The sequence below is a fragment of the Fukomys damarensis genome, unplaced genomic scaffold, assembly GCF_012274545.1.
Source record: "Fukomys damarensis isolate Sample0158 unplaced genomic scaffold, DMR_v1.0_HiC HiC_scaffold_5, whole genome shotgun sequence".
Lineage (NCBI taxonomy): Eukaryota > Metazoa > Chordata > Mammalia > Rodentia > Bathyergidae > Fukomys > Fukomys damarensis.
In genome coordinates this window covers 24,315,391-24,336,732 of record NW_022900917.1, presented here as the reverse complement: position 1 = coordinate 24,336,732, position 21,342 = coordinate 24,315,391, and the positions used below count along the sequence as shown (strand labels likewise).

Below are 21,342 nucleotides of genomic sequence, written 5' to 3'. Positions count from 1 at the left end.
ATTTTTTTTTTTGTACCGGGGATCAGGACCTTGCACTTGCAAGTCAGGCAATGGAACCACCGAACTAAATCTCTGGCCCATTGCATATATTTTAAATGTGGGTCCTTCATCAAATAATGTAGCTTTAAAAATATTTTGTTCCAGTCCTCAGTTTGTCTTTTCATCTTTTTAATAGAGCTTTTAAAAAAGCAAAAGTTTTAATTTTTTTCAGATAGTAATTAATTTTATTTTTATTGAGCTTTTTGGTACTTTTTAAGTGTACAGTAGTTACATTCATCATTGGGATCTTGAACCTTTACATGACAGATCTTGGTTCTCATTTTTTCCCCACACCCCTGCCTTCCCCTCACCCCCTCTACCTTCACAAAAGTTTTAATTTTTATGAAGTCCAATTTAACACTTTTTTCTTTTATTGTCAAAGTACTCTTCACCAAGTTCTAGGTACTGATGATTGTCTTCTGTTATCTTCTAAAGGTTTCATATTTTACATTGAAATCTGTTAACTCTTTTGAATTTTATTTTCTATGAAATGCAAGACTGAGGTGCTAAAGGGGCCAAATGTAGTAGTGACTTTAGCTACCCTATATCTAAGTGATGACAATAAATAAAAACTAGTTGCCAAGTAATTAAACAGTAAGTGTAACTAACTTTACATTTTGTACCATTTTATTTTTGTATCATTTTATATATATGCTTCTTTGAATAATATTAATATTGAGATAATTATAAATCTTAAAATATTCAAAGAATTAAAACATGGAAATAATGGAAAAATTAACCAAAAAGTATGATAAAAACTGAGTAAAAAATTCCTTTTATTGAAGACACTGTCTCTGCCTCAGTATTATTAAAATGAAGAGAGAAGAGAGGGAGAGACAGAGACACGCTAATCTATTTCATCAATTTTAGGACTGGCAAATAGAAGTATCTTAATGACCAGCTAATCCTCTGAATCTTCAGAGCAAATCTCTCTATTTGCATTTTGTCCATGCACATATGGAAGTCCTTGCGTGACTGCTTCTCCCAGATAGCCTTGGGCTTTCTGCTTGACCTACTCCACCCTCATCGGAGAGCACCTCTTCCTCACCACCCACCAAAGTTTCTTTCCATCGTGGTGCCTTGATCTGTCTCCATAGCATTTCTCAACAACTGATATGATTTTTTTCATTAATGCATTTGTTGACCACATCCCCCATTTAGAATGTAAGCTTTATGAAGACAGAAATTTAATGTTTTGTTAACTGCCACATGCCTAGCATATGCCATGTAAAAGCATTTTCTTTCATTCTACAATTATTCATTGCATGAACAGATGAATGAATTCCAGAACTTCTGCAAATATCAGATAGGCCTGCTAATTTAATATTTGAATGTGTTATTGTTAAAATATGCCAGAATACTTTATAATAAACCATGAAACACACACGCATGTGCACACACTTTTTGGTAGTAGTAATAACCATCCAAAAAATACATATGGAACAACAACTATATTATTTTTTTGGTAGTAGTAATAACCATCCAAAAAATACATATGGAACAACAACTATATTATATGAGGTCTGAAATGAAACATGGGTCCGATATAATTTGTTTTTCGTGAATTTTTGTTTTCCTTTCATTTTCAGGTTACTTATGAAGCATCCTTTTTGTAACCATTTATAAATTTTTTACACCAGCGTTTAAAGATAATCTCCTACTAGTATATAGATTTGCAAAATCAGTTATTTTCCTTTTTAAAAATCAGACTAAACATTTACTTTTCCTTTAAATTTTTTTCTAATTCTAAGTGACAAGTAATGTTTTTACATACACATGAGACACAGTATAATTTGAGGCATGTATGCATTTGTTGTCTGTTGACTACTTCATTGTGCTTTACAGAGTGTAAATAATTTAAACGTTGGGGCAGGGGATTTAGCTCAGGGGTGCCGCTGCCTGCTTCGTAAGCACAAGGTCGGGAGTTGAATCCCTGGTACCAAAAAGAAAAAAAATACTACTAATAATAATATAAATGTCTTTAAAATCATCTCATACTTTGTTGTCCACTAAGTTTTTATTTCTGTTCTTTTATTTTCCTTTTTTTAAGATTGAGGAACCTTTTAAATATTGAGTTATAAAACATACAACATCTGCACAAGATTTGCAATTGAATAAAACTGTAAAGGACACATCAAAGTACAGTGTCTGTTATTGATAATTCTTTAGGTACCCATTGTCATGGACAAAAATGTACCCTAATTTTTATGTAAACTGTACTATTGCCATCAATACAATGCTTTTAGTAGTAAACATCATGCAGTAATGACTTATTATTATTAAGATTTTGGTTATTTGAAAATTTGATGTTGCTTTTAAGGCATTATGAATAAGACCATATGAACTTGAGTTATAAACAATGCCCAGGAACAATAATACAGTGTATAAATAGGCTTAATAATTCTATGAGAGGTATCTGGATTTAGAAACACATACTTTCTATAAAGGTACTTATTAAAAATGGTACTCATTGTGTATATTTATGCAGAATACAAAACAAAGGCTGTTAGTCTCTCTTTAAAATTTGTAATTTTATGCTAAACCCCAAGTTAGTATGTATTGCTTCAAGAGTTATTGGGCACAGTGCTATGGAATTTAATTTGGTAAGCAGATGTTAAAATATATAGAAATTTTCCAGGCATGGTGGTGAATCCCTGTGATACCAGCACTCTGGGAGGCTGAGGCAGAGAGATGGCAAGTTCAAGACCAGCCTCAGCAACTCTTAGTGACTCAGCCAGACTCTGTCTCATAAAATAAAAAGAGCTGCAGCTGTAGCTAAGTGCAAAGGCCTGGGTTCGATCCCCATTACTAAAAGAAAAAAAAAAAATACAGAAATATATGTGTGTGTAAACCTTTTCTCTAGTCTGATACCTCAATATATATGCACAGTCAATTTTTGAACTTTTTAAAGAGAAAAACTTTAAATTTAGCTATTTACTCTTTTACAGATTGCAGATTTTGGTTTATCAAAATGGCGCATGATGTCCCTCTCACAGTCACGTGGCAGCAAATCTTCACCAGAGGGAGGAACAATTATCTATATGCCGCCTGAAAACTATGAACCTGGACAAAACACAAGGGCCAGCGTGAAGCACGATATATATAGGTACAATATGTTACTTTTGATCACAGTTAACCTTGTTTAAAATATAAGATTAATTTTAAAGCTATATTTTAAAATGTGATTTTTATTCTTTTCACATAAATGTGGTACAAATAAATGAGAAATCACATTGGTTAATATTTTTCAAAGATCTCTTGCTATAAGAAATTTACATACTTTAAAAGATCCTAAGCATATCTTCTTGTCCTATCAATTTGAAATATTGTTAAAGAGTTTTTATCATATGTTACTTGGAGAAGCAGAGGGAAACTGATTTCTAACTTACCAGTTTTAAGTTTTTCATCCTGTTCACCCTTTCAGTCTGTTACCTATACATCATTTTAGAGTAGTAAACAACCTCTTAAACTTACTATGGATATTTCTATTTAAAGAGCTCCTAATATTCGTATATGTGTGAATCTTTTATACAGCAAATCTGTGTTTTTGATAAAATATTTTTATGCTCCAGGTGCAGATTACTTATAATCTTATGATATAGTAATAAGCATAACAGTTTTCAGTACTGATTACTTTGTCAGAGAAAGGAAGATGAAAATTTGTAATGCTCAGCATTGGGGAGTGGGAGAATTCATGTATATTTTCTCTTTTAAAATAATGAATGTAAAATCAGACTTACTAAATTTACTGACCATATTTTATAGCCTTTTAAAATAACTTTTGCTATCTTTAATAAATAAATGGGTAAAAAATGAATGCACTTTTAACAGTATCTCTTTACAAAATTATATAGCTGAGTAAACTACACATTGCTATTTTCTAAAAGTTATTATTTTAATATCTGAAATCCAATGCCAGCCAATCCACTTTAGTGGATACCTATCTTTTGTATTCACATTATTAAATAATGTTTTCATATGTTCTATTCCCTGATATCTTTAGCTTATTTTGAATGATTTACTTAAAAATAGTCATATCTTCTATGGCAAAGACCATGTGCTAGTCAGCAATTCTTTTAAGCTAGTTTTTGCTTCTATAAAAACAGAACAGATTATGTGTACTTTTAATTCATTTGTGAATTATGTCTTTATGTTAGTATTCCCTGTCAGGGAAAATTAAGAAATATTTCTTATTCCTTGATTTGGGTAAAAATTCCTTATGTAACCCTCACTTTTCCTCTAAAAGGATGTATTTTTATGTAATCAATTCCATGTGTCTGTTTTGAACATGTAGTCAATTTGGTGGCATGGCAAAATTTTTGCACCCTACTTGATCATTTATCCCAGATATAAACTCTATGTAGCTTAACGAGGTAATTTAAAACTGATATTTAAATTGTAGGCAAAATATTTTCACTATGAAAGAAGATAGTGCTGAGACTAGAAAAAAGTCAATAGAATAGGGTTATATGAGACAGTCTTTCACTGCTCTTCAATTTGTGTGAAAAGTAGAATCATATAATCAGAGGATATGGTTTCTGTGAGTGTTCCAGAATAACTATTAAGCTGTCTTCAAAATGTTATCCTTGCATGCAACTTTAAGCTGTTATTAACTTCCTAATTTTTAGAATTAAAATTTACTCCCTTTCAAAACAAAGGTTAATTGCCTTCTATAAGTAAATGAGCATTCATCATCTTGGTTGTGTATGGTGATTCTTCATGTAGCATTTCACCACTTTATCACTTTTAAAAATGGTATCTCCGCAATCAGCTTGTAAAATTAGTGCTCTGTATTTTAGCTTATTATGCAAAATTTATTTATAATGTATAACTGTTCTTAAACAGCTATGCAATTATCACGTGGGAAGTGTTATCCAGAAAACAGCCTTTTGAAGGTCAGTATAATCTGACTTCCTTATTCTAAGAAATATCATGTTGTAATAATCTTATTTTTAATCTGCCTTTCATTAATTTTATATAGGACACACTATAAAAAAAATAAGAACTTAACAGTCATGAAGTCATTATATACCGAAAGGTGTACTGTCTTGAGGGTCAGAAAAACCTAGATCTTAATTCTTATTTTGAAAGTAATTGGCCCTACAGTCAAAATGCTCAATTCAAGTCCTCATTTTTATTATCTGTAAAATGGGATTACTGAAGTTAGGAATTTTTATTTCCAAGATCCATTCCAGCTATAAAACTCTTTATATGGAAATTTAGTTAATATTTCTTCTATAAAGAGAAGCACCCATTGAAGAATAATCTTTTTGATTGCCTGATGATATTGTTTGTTTTTTAACACTTCTATAGCACAGCTTGCTATAAAAAGTAACCGTAAAATCTCAGCCACTTATAATACACATTTATTTCTCATTTACATTAGATAGTTGCTAAACCCTTCTTGGTTTTACCAGATTTTACTCAGCTCTCGTGAATTCTGTCAGACTCTACTCTACTCACATCCCACCAACTAAGTCAAGTCACATGGCCACGCCCAGAATTCTGAGGTGAGGATGTGAACTCCTATCATAGGAGGCAGCACGTCTGACATTGCATGGGATGTACATATACTCCTTTTATAGGAAAAGGAATAGTAAATTACTCCTTAAAAGTCAAGATCCCCTACTTTTCATTTCGTTAATGTTGGAATTTAATACACTGAACCATAATATATGTCTAATGAATTATATTTGTTTGGACAGAAGTCACCAATCCTCTGCAGATCATGTATAGTGTATCTCAGGGACGTCGACCTGACACTAATGAAGAAAGTTTGCCACTTGATATACCTCATCGAGCTCTGATGATCTCACTAATAGAACGTGGATGGGCACAAAACCCAGATGAAAGACCATCTTTCTTAAGTGAGTAGAGAGTTTTAATATGCAGCTTTTGAAATACAGAAATAGCCAAAATACTGTAAATAAAAGACTCCTTGAAAACTGCCAGTTGGATGAGTAACTTGAAAGTGTTGTATAAATTCTTTTCACTCTGATTATTCATGGTCTTCATATGCAGGTAGCTGCTTCTAGAGACAAATTCAGAATTCCTTACAGAAAATAAATCATTTGAAAGGAGTAATAATTTCATTAATTTATTAATTATACATCTACCATGTGCTGTGTACTTACTGAAATGTACTGAGCCTAGGGTAGTAAACAAGACTATCTAAGGCACTGAATTCTGGGAGCTTGCATTCTAGTTGAGAAAGCAAAGAAAAAAACCAGAAGCAGATATAGTGAAGTCCTATAAGGAAAGAAGCATGGTAATGATTAACTAGTTAAGAGAGTCGGACTGCAAACATTTGAGCTGAAATGTGAAGTTTGAAAAAGAGCCATTCATTCAAAACCTGACCAAAGAGTAACTTGAAGAGAGGAAACAGCAAGGGTAAATGTTCTGAGATTAGAAAAGGAAAAAATTTTGTAATTGTAAGGAATAAAGTGAAAACCCATATAGCCTGAATATAATGAGCAAAGAAGGAAGATGTTGACTATAAAAGATTAGAATTTTATTCCACATGCAGTTGAAAACTGTTAAAGTGTGTTTTTCAGGTAAATTATGTGATCTAGTTTGAGTTTCAGTGAAATCACTCTTGCTGCTGTGTGGAAAATTGGAGGAAGGCAGAAGGACAAGCAAAGGAGTATCTAGGAAACTTTCATTACTTGTCTAATTAGGGTGATAATTCTGGAAGTAAAAAATAGCAAATTAAGATATACTACAGATTCTTTTGGAAAGATACCCAGCAGAGGGATGGCTGGGTCAAATGGAACCTCCAGTCCAAGCTCTTTGAGGTATCTCCATATTGATTTCCACAGTGGTCACACCAGTCTGCACTCCCACCAACAATGGAGAAGGGTTCCTTTCTCCCCACAACCCCGCCAACATTTGTTATTGGTTGATTTCCTGATTGGCAGCCATTCTTTCGGGGGTGAGGTGGAATCTCATCTCAGTGTTGTTTTCATCTGCATCTCTCGAATGACCAGTGATGTGGAACATTTTTTCATATATTTACTTGCTGCTTTTACTTCTTTGTCTGAGAAATGTCTGTTCATTTAAGATGCCCAATTTTGAATAGGGTCTTTATATTTGGGGGGTCTGATTTTTTTTAGTTCTTTATTCTAGATAATAGTTCTTTGTCTGAGGAGTAGCTGGTAAAAATTTTTTCCCACATGGTAGGGTTGTCTATTAGTTCTGTTGATGGTTTCTTTTGTAGTGCAGAAGCTTTTAATAAGATGAGATCCCAGTTGTTGATTCTTTGTGCTAGTTCCCGTGCTACTGAGGATTTGTTCATAAAGTCTTTCCCATGTGTATAGCAGCACAGTTTATAATAGCTAAAACTGGGAAACAGCCCATTTGCCCATCAGCGGGAGACTGGATAAAGAAGATGTGGTTTTTCTATAAAATGGAATACTATTCAGCCATATAAAGAATGAGAAATTAGAGTCATTCATAGGAAAATGGATACATATTGAAGATACACTCTTAAGTGAAATAAATAAGTCACACATGTGTAAATACCAAATAGTTTCTCTGATGTGAAAAACTAATTGTAAATATGATCCTAATGGTATAAATGACTATGAAATAGGAAGAAAAGGGCTAAAGGTGTAGGGAAAGTGGGAAGGGTAGGTGAAAGGAAATAAAAGAAAAAAAATATGAGAAAATGAAAAAATCGAAATAAAGTATTTGTAAATGGGGAATGGGGGTGGGGGGCAGGGACAAGGGGAAAAAATGAGAACCAAGACCTGTCATGTAAAGGTACAAGATCCCAATGATGAATGTAACTGCACTGTATCCCTAAAATGTACCAATAAACTCAATGAGAAAAAAATATATACTATAGAGACAAAGTAGATCATACATCTAAATGTAAGCTAGAGAAAAGCTTCATGACTTTGGAATTAGGCAGAGTTTTCAGTTTAGACATCAAAAACAGAAGCACCAAAAAATGAGTTATTGGACTTTAAAAAATTGGAAACTTTTGCACTTCAAAATACACTACTGAAACAAACAAGCCATAGACTAGGAGAATGTATTTTTATATCACATAACTGTTTAAAGGGGGTGTATGTAAAAATATAAAGAACTTTGACAACTCAGTAAGGCAAATAACAATTTAAAAATTAGTAATTTGAATCTCAACACAAGAAATATTCAGATGACTAAAAATTGTTTAAACTGCTATGAAATACAAATTAAAATTATGAGATACCACTCCTTGCCCACTAAAATAACTGTAATTAAAAAGTTCTGACTATGATATGAAGAAATTAAACACTCATGCATTACTGACAGGAATGTAACATGATGTAACAACTTTGGAAAAGAGTTTGGCAGTTTCTTAAAAATGAAAGATAGCCAGGCATGGTGACACATACCTGTAAGCCCAGCACCGAGGCACGTGAACCTTGAGTTGGAGATCAACAGGGGCCACACAGCAAGTTCAAGGCCAGCCCTCCACATAGCAAGACCCTGTCTCAAAAACAAACAAAAGATAAATTTACCATAGAGCCCTGAAATTCCTCTCAGAGATAGTTACCTGAGAGAATTTAAAATTTGTTCACACAGAGGCTTATATAGCAACGTTGCTCAGGTACAAAACAAATAGAAACAATCTTTTGTAAAATTGTTTTTCAAAGAAGAGGCGAGGGTTTCTGATACCAAATTGAGTATCACTGACATACAGATTGTTCTGAACTAGATCACCTATAGATAGGGAATAGAGATAGCAAAGATCCAATTTAGACCTCTGAAGTATGCCTCAACTTAGAAATTGAGTAGAAGGAAAAAAAGAAAGAAGATTGAAGGAAGGAAGTAAAAGGTGTCATCTCTTGAATCTTAGAAGCCACCAAAGGAGAGTTTCGAAGAGGAAATAGTCAGCAGTGTCCAATCTATCAAAAGCCCAAACAAGATAAGCAGAATTTTCAAGCGTTGTCATCATAGTAACCCTAACAAATGTAATTAGTGGAAAAATAAAAGCAGAAGAATGGTGTATATTAACAATTTAATTAGAGGGAAGAAAGTAGAGACAAGTGTGGACAATGTATACAAGCCTTTTACTCATTTTTTAAATTATTATTTGTCCTATTATTGAGTTTCTGGGTTCTGTACATATTTCAGATGCAGGTCCTCTAGCAGACGTGTAACATGTGAATATTTTCTCCCCATATGCAGCTTAGGTTTCCATTTTTATTAAGGGCCAGTTTTTCAGTATTTTGAAATATGATTATTAGTTTTTAATAGATTCTATTTTTATGTCACCTAAGAAATCTCCCTAACACAAAGTCATGATTTTCTCCTATGTTTACATTTTGGTGGATGATCTATTTCAAGTTAATTTTTATGTATGGTATGACGTTAGCACCATATTTTTACAAAGACCATATTTTCATTGAATTGGCTTTAGTTTACTTGTTGAAAATCGGTAGGTGAATTCCATTTCATTGATTCTTATGTCTGTTATGCTAGTAAAAAAGATTAAGACAGTCAGTGTCATCACTTTGGGGGGAAAATGACTTAGGACCCCATGAGCTAAATGTTAGCACTCAATTTAATTATTAGAAGCAATCTGAAACCCACTTTTTGTTTATTTTTTTAAATTTAGAATGTTTAATAGAACTTGAACCACTTCTGAGAACATTTGAAGAGGTAACTTTTCTTGAAGCTGTTATCCAGTTAAAGAAAACAAAGGTAAATTGCCAAATGAAATGCTATAAATTAGAACTTTAAGCAACTCTATATTACTCATGAGAAGTTTTTGATTTAGTTTCGTTTCTATATACTTTTCACAAATATAGACTAATTTTGAGGTGGGAGTTTACCAGATACTATGAATACCATCTTTCCTCTGTCACCAAAGAATTTTTCCACTTCATTCAAATGGCCATCTTCAGATTTAACATTTCCAGAGCTCTCGTATATGAGATGTAAACATAAAATGGGTAATGAAGGCCAAATGTAGACAAGTGAGTGCCCCTAAATCATCATAAAGGTGAAGCAGGGGATTATGTGTATGTATGTGTGTGTGTGTGTGTGTGTGTGTGTGTGTGTGTGTGTGTGTGTGTATGTGTTTGTGTGTGAATCACATTTACCTTCTTAAAGTTTGAATGCCTACAGAGTAATAGATATCTGAGTTCTTGCACTTCTCTTTTTTTTTTTTATGCAGTGCGCATAGGTTTTACTGATATTTGTTGCCAAGCTAAGCTGTAGAATCTTTATTAAAACTGATAACAATGTGCATTTTTATTGCTTTTTTAAGTTTCATTTTCTTAAACACCATGAAAAGTACCAGCAGTTAATGTGACTTACCTAGGGCAGTTGTCTCATCAGTCTGGCCCTTGTGAATCTGAAGAGCAATTGAAAGAACCTGTTACTAGGGTTTTCTTAATATTATCAAAACTTGTTCAGAAAGCAACTATGGTCATAGTAAGTATAATTCTAGCATTTGTTAGATTTTATTTAAAAATTGTACTTAATATATGATAATAAAAACCACCAGTTAGCCAAAATCTTGAATTATGAACAAGCAAAATAAATGATATAGCTTGTCCCTTGTGGTTTGCTGGATCTATTGATATAACTTGGTTTAAAAGGAAGAATCCAAAAGAAATAACTATAACTAAACTAAAATTGATAGTAGCAATACTAGCTCCTGAATTTTGTAAAGAAGAGGGACTCTTTTGATAACTTATTACTGACTCTCCCACTTGTGAATAGGTATGAAGTCTTTGGTTATGAAGTCTTTGGTCCAGAACACACCAGTTTCTCTACTTAGTAAATTCAAACTTCTAAGTATATTTTTGTCTTCTTTTTCAGTTCTTGCTTTATCTCCTCACAAATTTCCCTTCTCTCCTTCCAAACAAAACCAGATGGAAGGGCTTGTTTTGACTGTGACAGTCTGCTTTTAGGTACTGACTTCCGTCCCGGGCATTATTTCATACAATGATGATATACTTTAATATACTGTTTCATTTCATTTCTTCTTTGGGACTAGTTCACTATGTGTTGTCATATCTCATCAGTTACGAAAAACAGTGTTAATACAAGGATATTACATCATCAGAAATGTTTCGATAAATTGCCTCATCCTTCTAGAACTTCATTGGAGTGTGCACTTCTTTGTTTGTTTGTTTCTTTGTTTGTTTTGGCACCTTGGATCAAACTCAGGTCTTTGTGCTTGCAAGGCAAGCGGTGGAACCACTGAACTAAATCCCCAGCACTTTGGAGTGTGTACTTCTTTAATTCTGCTCATTGAGCTCATCTGTACCTCTCAGAAATTTAAATTTAAAAAAAAGTAGCGAGCGAGCAAGATTGCAGTAAAGCCCATAAAAACCTTAAAATAATATAGGCATAGCCAAAAACTAATTTTAAAGGCTCACATATATTTATAAATGTTTATTGAACTGTGTGCTAAGTACATTATAAACATGGATAGATAAGTTTTTCTTCCTAACAGAACAAGTAGTTGTAACTGAATGATGGAGAGCTGGGTGCAGACCCTACTCAGTTCTAAAATTCTGAAGAGCATTTGTCATTATACTGGTCTGGGGAAGAAAAGCAGATGTTCATATTTGTTTTAAATCACTCAGTAGTGCTGGCAGACAAATAAATTGCTTAATGTAATACAAAAGGAAATCATCTCCTTAGCAGCTGTATTTATTGATTCTTTACAAGTAAACTTTGAGCCTTTTTGCATGTATTACTTCCAAAATTTCTTACAGTTCTACTGCAAAATAGGTAGTCAGAAGTAAACTGAGATTGATTCTCATACTCAAGGTGAAACAGACATCCTGTGACACTAATCCAGATCTGATTGGCTGCATGACCACTGCCATTCCATTAAACGTGCTACCTCCTTTGCCTGGTCCAAGCTTCAGTTTCTTATCAATGAAATGAAAATAATAATAGTACTTAAACACACAGTACTTGACATATAGTCAGGGTGGAATCATTATGGATAGAATACACACCAAAGTTTATTAAGCATCAGACCCTTTATAATCTCAGTCTTTAGAAGAATCTGGTATTCTTTTAAAGACAAAGCTCCAAGACTGTGAGAGATCAGTAATTTGCTCAAGTCAACCAATTAATGAGGCGGGATTCAAGGTCTGTTTCTCTAAAGATATTTCCCCTACTTTATACTGTATGTATTATACTTTAAACTGAGTTAGAGTTTATTTCCATTATTTTTGTATAAACTCATAAAATAAATGTTAAATAGATTATATTTAACTTCTGTAGTTTTTTAATCACTTCTACTTAAAGTATATGTTTGTATTCATTCCAGTTGCAGAGTACTTCAAGTACTATTCATTTATGTGACAAAAAGAAAACGGAGTCACCGCTGAACATACCTGTAAATCATAGTCCACAGGAGGTAAAAAAAAAATGCATGTTTATATCACAGACACGTACATTATATGTAGTTATGTATACATGTATGTGTTACACTTGAAATGTGTGAACAATGTGAAAGCCATTTCACTTAACCCCTTCTTCTACAGATGGGAAACAAAGGCCAGGGAGCTTTTAGAATTTGTTAGCTACTAACCAGAAATCCAGTTCTTCTAATTCTCAATTCATTCATCCAGTCAACTCACAGTCCTTGCTTCTCGGTACTGACTTATGTTCCTGGCATTATTTCTTACAGTGATGATGTTCCGTGATAACATATGGGCAAACTATTGGTTGTAATTCTACCTCTATATTTATGCCATCTTGTTTTTCTTACAGTAATTAATAAGAGGAAAATCCATTTTTGTTGTTCTCCAAGAAAATAGATCTCTTCCGTATCCTTCATTCATAAGTCATCTTTAAGAATATAAATGTTCACTTAGCAGATTCGGACAAGTAATAATACATTCAAAAAAGCTTTAGTTTCTGAATCTGTTAGGTACTTTGTATCTCATTTGATCCCTGAGCCCTCATGGGCACATTTAAGATAGACAGTGCAGACAAGGACCCCAAGACCCAGAGAGTTTAAGTGCCGTATTGCAGGTAAGTCAGTAGTCCTTTGACAGAGCTGGAGGTACAATCATGATCTCCATTACTTTTTCAAGGTTCCCCACCCCCTTCAGTTTGAAGGAACCTGAGTACAAGTATTTGCTATAAATCAGTACATAGAGATACAGAATTCATAATCCTCATCCACACTTCTAACTCCTGGACAAAGCCACTGGGATCATGTAGAATACACTGAAAAACAACTGTGTCTAGAATGTAATTATTGCCTCATCACCCCCATTTGAGTTGATAAAGAAATTAAGTTTATATTTGTTGTATTGTTCTATATATGTTGCTTCTTTAATTCCATCTGTTATACTTTGTAGTATTTGAGGAGTTATTTTTAGCAAGCAAAGAGCAAAAATTGCTTAGAAACTAGAGCTATATAATTTAAATGATTTTTTATTAGCCTTCAGGAATAAAGGTTCTCTTGTTTATCTTCTGTTTCCTTTAGGAGTCATGTGGATTCTCTCAGCTTCATAAAAACAGTTCTTCTCTGGGAACTTCTAGATCTCAGTTGGCTCCTCAAAATGAAGATTTTTTACCTGGTATGTTGATTTTCCAGTCATTATTTATTTACAACTTTCCCACTTTCTTTCAAGATCATTTGCTTAGCATGAAGTCATGACTTGTATGAAACATGTCTTTCATTTGCAGTGTGTGTATGGTACTGGAGATTGGACCCACAACTCCAGCCTGTTTTATTTTTTATTTTGAGATGGTGCCTTGTTAAGTTGGTTAGGTGCCCAGGCTGGACGTGACTTTGTAATCCTCCTGCCTTACCCTTCTAGAGTGCAGGGATTATATGCGTGAGCCATCATGCCCATTCTTTTATTTTGTTTTTGAAACCAGGACTTACTAGGTAGCCCAAGCTGGCCTCAAACTCATAGCAGTCCTCCTGCCTCAGCCTCCTATAGGCATATGCCACTACACCCAGCCATGCCAATTTTTTAAAATGATGAGATGTTTTAGATAGCAGTGGCATGTTCAACAAATGTATTTAAGTATTAAAGCTATTATGTTAGACACTATGGAAAGATTTTTTTCAATCTCTTATAAGGAAGAGGAGAAATGTTACCATAAGGATAAGGTAGAAAACTGAAAAATGGATCTAGAGCTATGATGGTGTAATAAAAGAATAACATTGCTTACAAAGTACTTTCACAGCATAGCCTTTCAATCTTGTTTTATAGATTAAGAGCCCTCTGGACCACAGTGAATCACATAGCTGGCAGCCAGAAAATCCAAGTCTTGCTGGAGCCAGGTCTTTGGCTAAATACTTTCATATCACTCAGCTACACCATGTTGTCGTCATGAAGACGTTATTTCTGGCTAAAGGCTGGCCATCTGCTTAAAAAGGATAGGCATTCCAGGCAAAGAAATATGGAGGCCCAGAATCCAGAGAGCAGGGAATAGTCTGAACTTGCCTGTGAAGAGGGTGAATAGAAGAAGATAAATAGGGGAGAACAATATCACCAAGAATTCTAATCCTCTGCTAAGCTATTTTAGTTTTTTAACTTGAGTAGGGAATAACTTGAAAATATCTGAGCAAGGATATAACAAAACGAAATTTTTCACTTTAGGAAGATTCATCCTGGCTGGAATATGTAAGATATTTTGAAAGGAAAAGGAGGCTTGAGGTGGGGAGGCCAGTTGAGAGACTGTTACCGTAGTGCTGGCGGGAGATTATGAGAACTGATGATCCAGAGTGAAAATAGGGAAAGATGTGAGGAATATTATGGAGGACTCACCAATGAGATTTCACACCTGTTCACTTGAAGGGCTAAGGGGGCGGGGGGAATAAAACTGAATGAGATGTTAAGCCCAGTCACTTGGAAAACATTGGTGCTGTTAACAAAACTAAGAGTTGAAACAGCTTTTAGAATTAAAATGAATGATCAGCTGAACTCACATCTGTAATCTCAGCTGCATGGGAGGCTGAAGCAGGAGGATCACAGCCTTGGGAATTTACCAAGACCCTGTCCCAAAAGATGAAAAGCTCAGTGGTAGATCTATGCAGTTGCCTAGCATGAAGGAGACTCTGGATTCCATTTCCAGTACTATAGAGAAAAACAAGTAAATAGAGTTAAGATGAATGATTGTTAACTTTTTAATGTTTTCTTTAATTTGGGGTGCTAGTGGTACATTTAGGGGTATGTCCAGTGGGCTATTGAAATATAAGACAAAATATTCAATGAGGACCGAAAATTTAATTATACAGATTTGAGAATAGAGATGGACACTTGAGGCCATGAGTTGGAGGAGAAAATAGATGATATATATTGTATATAGATATGACACATTTAAAGGTCTACATATTGACAAACACACAAAGAAAACATTTAAAGTGTAGAAGGTAGAAGCAGACACAAAAGAACTGAAATTCCATAATTTATGATATACTTAGGAAGCTGAGCACAGACAGAAAAATGTTCAGTTTAAATCCTTGTTTGCACTAAAAAGTATTTGCAGAGTTAGGTTTCTGCAGAAGCTTTAATAACAGTGAGAAACTAAAGACACTGGAGTCTTCCTTCAGTGTGACCCAAATATTGGTATTTTCGCTGTTTGGGATATCTGAGGAATACTGTACTAATGAGGATATTGTGTTTTATAGTAAAAACTCAAGACTGCTCTTCTGTGAAGCTGCATCACTGTCCGGTAAATCACAGTTGGAATAATACTGTGTCTGCATTTCAAAGGGCGGCTCAGTGTGATCACAGCATGGCCCCATACTCTTTAGCAGTAATACATCCACTCTTGGCAGAGGGAAATTCAGGTAAATCCTTACTGTAAGCCACATTATAAATGATGTTATTTACCTCATAAATGCATGTTCAATAGATTTAGACTACAATAAGGTTTCATGGTTTCTATTTCCTCAATATGACAAGTACTTACCTGCTTAAGTAGGGAAGCGCTTCCAAGCCCAGTGCTAGCTTTTCAGTGCACTGGACCCGGGTGGCATTTCAGGACTATCAAACTAAGGCAGGAAGTGCTAAGAGGAGGTGTTACCTAATATGTTACTGAAAACAAAGCTGTTTTCCTTTACACTCGAAACAAAGCAGACCAAAAAGCAAAAACTGAAAACTAAAGTAGTTTTTGGCCATAATTTACAGCATGTAAAAAGGCAGCGTTTTCTGTGGAAAATAAAGGGGAGGTAACCTGAATGTTTCCTGAAAAAAAAATTACATCCACAAGTACTAGTATTCATAGTGATACAATCATACAGAATTGAATATTGTGCCTATTTTTTTTCATATAATTATGTTCATTGCTATATACTACTCCTAGCTTTTAAATTGTTCATCCCTTGCTCCTCTGCAGAGCACCTGCAGCCTGGTATGGCCCAGCAGTGGATCCAGAGCAAGAGGGAAGACATTGTGAGCCAAATGACAGAAGCCTGCCTTAACCAATCACTGGATGCCCTTCTGTCCAGGGACTTGCTCATGAAAGAGGACTATGAACTTATTAGTACCAAGCCTACAAGGACCTCAAAAGTCAGACAATTACTGGACACCAGTGATATCCAAGGAGAAGAATTTGCCAAAATTATAGTACAAAAGTTGAAAGATAACAAACAGATGGGTCTTCATCCTTATCCAGAAATACTTATGACTTCTAGACCACCATCTTTAAATTTTGCGCAAAATAAAAGTTTGTAAGTGAGTCTTTTTCAAGAAGAAAAGTTTATAAACGGTTATTTATATCCCTGGCACTTTGATGTTTTTTTTTTGTTTTTTTGTTTGTTTGTTTGTTTGGTTGGTTTTCTGAGACAGAGTCTCACTATGTAGTTGAGATTGACCTGGAATGCACTATTGTAGCCCAGGCTGGTCTCAAACTCACAGTGATCCTCCTGCCTCAGCCTCCTGAGTGCTGGGATTACAAGCATGCACCACCACGCCTGGCTCTTTGATATTTTTATAAAATGCATGAATATTAGAAATGTTACTGAAATTTTTGGGGGATAAACATTAGTCTCCTATGACATTGCAGTATTTTTTAAAGTAATATAAGTAAAACCTTGCATTTTGCTACATGGTTCAGTGTTTCATGTCTCTAATTAATTGAAACTATTTTTAGTATAATATATTGTTGTACATAACAGTATCTTATGGTATCGTGCATTTCTAACAGAAACCACTTTCACACTTTCTTTGTAGATCACTTATTACTTGTCAAGATGGAATTTGACATGACATGCCCTTCACACAAACCACAGTACCACATTCCTATTATAATCCAAAATTCACATCTTCACCAAATTTCAAAATCTTCATTAATTTTAAATTGTTACCCAGATTACATTTTTTAACACTGACATCCTTTTTGCTTCTGACCATTTTTCTTCATGGGCAACCCATGAAGGACCAACTAACTCTGTAAGAAATAACTCCCCTCTAATCCAGACTGCTACCTTACCTTTCTTCCCACTCAACATTTCAGTCAGTGTCTGAAGTGATGTCTTCTCAATTCCCCTATGATGGACCTATGTCTTCGCTTTCATTTCCAGGTACCCAGAAGGATGCTTGCGGTATATGCAGCCAACTAAGAAGGTATCAGACAGGGACTGTACGTGGGTTGTAGATTACATGGCGGCCACACTGGGGACAGAGGAACACAATGAAAAGGACTTCCATTAGCTGTTTTAAGTTCCTGAGTATCTCCATCAGCTGAGCCTTAAGTTGGGAAAATTTTGCTCAGTGGGTAGCACATTAGGTATAATACCTCTCTGAGGGGCAGGGTACAGCTTCAGGCATAACTAGTTCATAACCTGGCAGTGTGGTGCAGCAGGTCCTCCTGCACATAGCGATGTGTTTCCTATAGAAGTGAAGGTCCTAAGCTGGGAGCAGCAGCTCGGGTCAATCAGCATAGCATAGAGCCCACAGGTCTCTAAACTCAGAGTCTTGAGGGTGACAAGAGAACTTGGAGAGGCTGTAAGCTTAACTTTGTCCATATGATGGCCTCAGATGCAGGTGCTTAGCTGACCAATATTTGTTCAGTTGAACAGACAGTTCATGTCTAAATCTGAAACTGGCAGTAAATTATTGACAGTTTCTCCTAGAATGTCTTAAGGCAACTGAGAACCTGGTCCAGATTGCCCTCTAGAAAGAAGAGAGCATCCATGTCGAGCTTGTAGAGCAGTCCTGGTGAACCTATGAAATGCATGTTACAGTGGGCTGTTTGCATCGTTGAAAGCTCTGTTATTTTTCTTTTAAGACAGGATTATTTTTTTCTAAACTAAAACCTCAGAATTCAGGTTTAATTGCAGTGTTGGCACCTTGCAATAAATAAGTGCGTTGTGGTTACAGTTTAGGCACTTGGTCTCTTAAGAGGTTTGCCATCTCTGTTCTAAAGGCAGTCCAGCTTGAGAAACTACACAGTGTATTGGGTGATAACCTGCTCCTCCTCTAAGGAAAGGGAGGCAAGCATATGGCTGTGAATGAGAACAAGTATATGTAGAGTATTCATCTGGCCTGAGTGAGATGCAAAAGTAGCCAGGAAAATGAATTTGAAGGTGCAAGGCATTTCCCATTCCTGGATACAGCCCAGTCAGGACCTACCTGGTATTGTGGATTGATTTTTGCATAAATTAACATCTTACAGAACAGGAACAGTAAATCCTTTCTCTGATGGATCCATAGAAAGAAGGTTTGGGTTACAGCTCATGTCTAGATATACCCCTGAAAGCCTCATACAGTCATAGGGTCTTTTTCAGAGGTGGCTGAACCTAAAGTGTGTGATTGATTCATGGTGCAATACTAGTATTAAGGGTATGAGTGCTACCTGCCCAAGTACCCAGGATATGATACAAGGGATAGAATGAGCTGTGCTTACTTTGCCACCTTCTGCCTGCCATGAATTATTTCTCTGTGATGCCTGTCTGCCATCCACCCTGGGATGAAACTGAAACCTCTACAAACCATGAGCTAAATAAACCTTTCTTCCATTGAGTGTTAGGTATTTTGTCCCAGCAACAAGAAAAGACAATTGGTACCAGAGGAGTAGAATTGTTGCTATGGCTGTACCTGACCATGTGGTTTAGGATCCTTTGGAGCTGGCATGTGGGAAGAGTTTAGAAAGGTTTGGAGATGCCAGCTGTACAGCTGGAATGCCTTAAACTATACTTGATGGGAAATTCTGGTTACAGCTCAGCAGTGTAGAAGGCTGATAAAAATCCTGCCAGCAAAGATTAGCCTCAGGATTTCTGCTGGGAAGAACTGTACTGGCTGTTAGACTCCAGAAAATTTGTTTTATACCATGGCAGAAAGTTTGTCTGCATTTTGTTTGTGTCCAGACACTTTTCCTGAGACTAAGATTAAGGGCAGTGGCTTAATGAGTCTTGCAGAAGAAATTTCAAGGCACTCTTAATGTTGAGGTGGTAGCATGGCTACTGTTGGGGGATTTTACCCAGATTTATGTTGAGAATCAAGAACAAAGCCCAGAAGAATGATTCAAAACATTGTGAGTTTGGCCAGAAAGGAAGCTCAAGTAAAGGTGTGGCCTACAAAGATGGAACAGAGGAGAAATTGGTCACTGTAAAGACTAGCAAGAAAAAGCCAAGTTTCAGAAGAAAACAGAAAAGATGGACTGAGAGCATCACAAGAATCAACCTGACTCTAGGCTTTGCAGCTTCAGAGTTGCAAAAGTGAAAGACTGCTTTGAGAAGCGAGCCCCAGAGCACTACATTCCAAAATGATGGTGGCCTGAGGACATTGTTCCTTAGGATTTGGTTCATAGGCACTGGACCACTACAGCTGTGAAAAGGAAGCCTGGTTACTGTTCAACCTGGTGGCAGACCTTGCCATCATCCATGTGGTGCTGGTTTTAGGCACATGCAGAATGAAAGAGTTGCAGAGTCAGGAAAGCTTCCACCCAGATTTTAGAAGAAGGCCTGCAAGGCCAGGCAGTGTACCTTTTAGAGAGCAGTGTGTAAAATTGTGAGTGCAGAGCCAAAGGTGCAGTGGAGAACCCAGAAGTTTGGAGAAGCCAGCAACGTGAATCGCCTGAGGAAAAGTGCAAGGAGTGAGCAGATGTGTCTCAAGACAGAAGCCATGGGAGCTAAAACTACCTGCAGTGCCATAGAGGTGGAGCCACCTATGACAAGCCCTGTGAAGTTCACAGATTGCCTAAGGTGCTGAAAATAGAACTGTGGGATTTAATGTTTGCCCTGCTGGATTTTGGACTTGCTTTGTTCCCATTCCCATCTCCCTGTTTGTAACTTTTGGACTGGAAATGTCTATCTTGTGCTATTGAATGTTGGAAGTGTTTCATTTTCTTTTCATTTGTACAGGGGATTGAAGCTAAGAGTTTACCTTAAATCTCAGAGGAGACTTTGGACTTTGACTTTTCAGCAATGCTAAAAGTGTTAGGACTTTGGCAGCTCTTAGAGATGGACTAAATGCCCTTTCCATAAAGGGATGTACATGAGTCTTTAGGAGACCAGGGACAGAATTTTATGGCTTGTGTCTAGATGCCCCCCCCCAAAATCTCTTGCCTTCAGAGGTGGGGTTTTTTAGAAGTGACTGAATCTAGTGTATGACTGATTCATAGTTCAATACTAGGATTAATGTTATCAGTGATATTTCCTGTTGTAACTTCTTGCTTTGCCACCCTGCGATGCCTGTTTCTTATCCACCCTCTCTTGGAGCCAGCTCATTATGGACTGAAACCTCTATAGGCTGTGAGCTAAATAACCCTTTCTTCCTTTAATTTAGGACATGGGGAAATGAGAAAAGTAACTAAGACAGTTTGGAATTCATCCAGGGTACTTTGAGGCAAAAGACTGAATATCCTAAAAGGCTACATTACTGCCATCATTGGGCCATATTTCCCTGTTTGCTGATTACTCATAGCTTCCAGTGAGCAATTACCAGCCATGGCTTATATATTCCAGCAGTTCTGATGGACATTCAACAAATCCGGAACTTTCAAGTCAAATAAAGCCTGGAGTGAGGTATTTCAAGCCCTAAAAGAAAACAATCTCCAACCTATACTGATGTATCCTGCAAAATTATCTTTCAAAATTGATGGGGAAATAAGATATTTGCACGGCAAAGAACACCAGAGAAATTTCATGAATGCCAAGTCAGCACTCCAAACAATTCTAAACAATGTCCTGGAAAAAGACAATGAAGGTCACATCTCCATGAGGCCCAACAGAACAAATCCATTAGGTAAGGCAAGAAATTAAAGGGAGAGTGTGAAAAATCAAAAATAGTCAATAACAGGCCAATAATATGATAATGATAAGTCAATACATATCAGTTATAACCATCAATGTTTTTTTTTTTTTTTTTT

General features: G+C 35.8%; 1 protein-coding gene across 1 annotated transcript in view; it reads left to right on the top strand.

Annotated features, from left to right (window-relative positions):
* Positions 1-16,824, top strand: part of Ripk2 (receptor interacting serine/threonine kinase 2) — a 20,884-nt gene extending 4,060 nt beyond the window's left edge. Inside the window, exons 3-10 of the mRNA XM_019205711.1 lie at positions 2,988-3,145; positions 4,885-4,934; positions 5,745-5,906; positions 9,647-9,732; positions 12,329-12,418; positions 13,499-13,592; positions 15,659-15,820; positions 16,369-16,824. Coding sequence (XP_019061256.1) covers positions 2,988-3,145; positions 4,885-4,934; positions 5,745-5,906; positions 9,647-9,732; positions 12,329-12,418; positions 13,499-13,592; positions 15,659-15,820; positions 16,369-16,706 — 1,140 coding nt within the window. The 3' untranslated portion in view covers positions 16,707-16,824. The remainder of the gene's footprint in view (positions 1-2,987; positions 3,146-4,884; positions 4,935-5,744; positions 5,907-9,646; positions 9,733-12,328; positions 12,419-13,498; positions 13,593-15,658; positions 15,821-16,368) is intronic.
* The last annotated feature ends 4,518 nt before the right edge of the window (positions 16,825-21,342 follow it).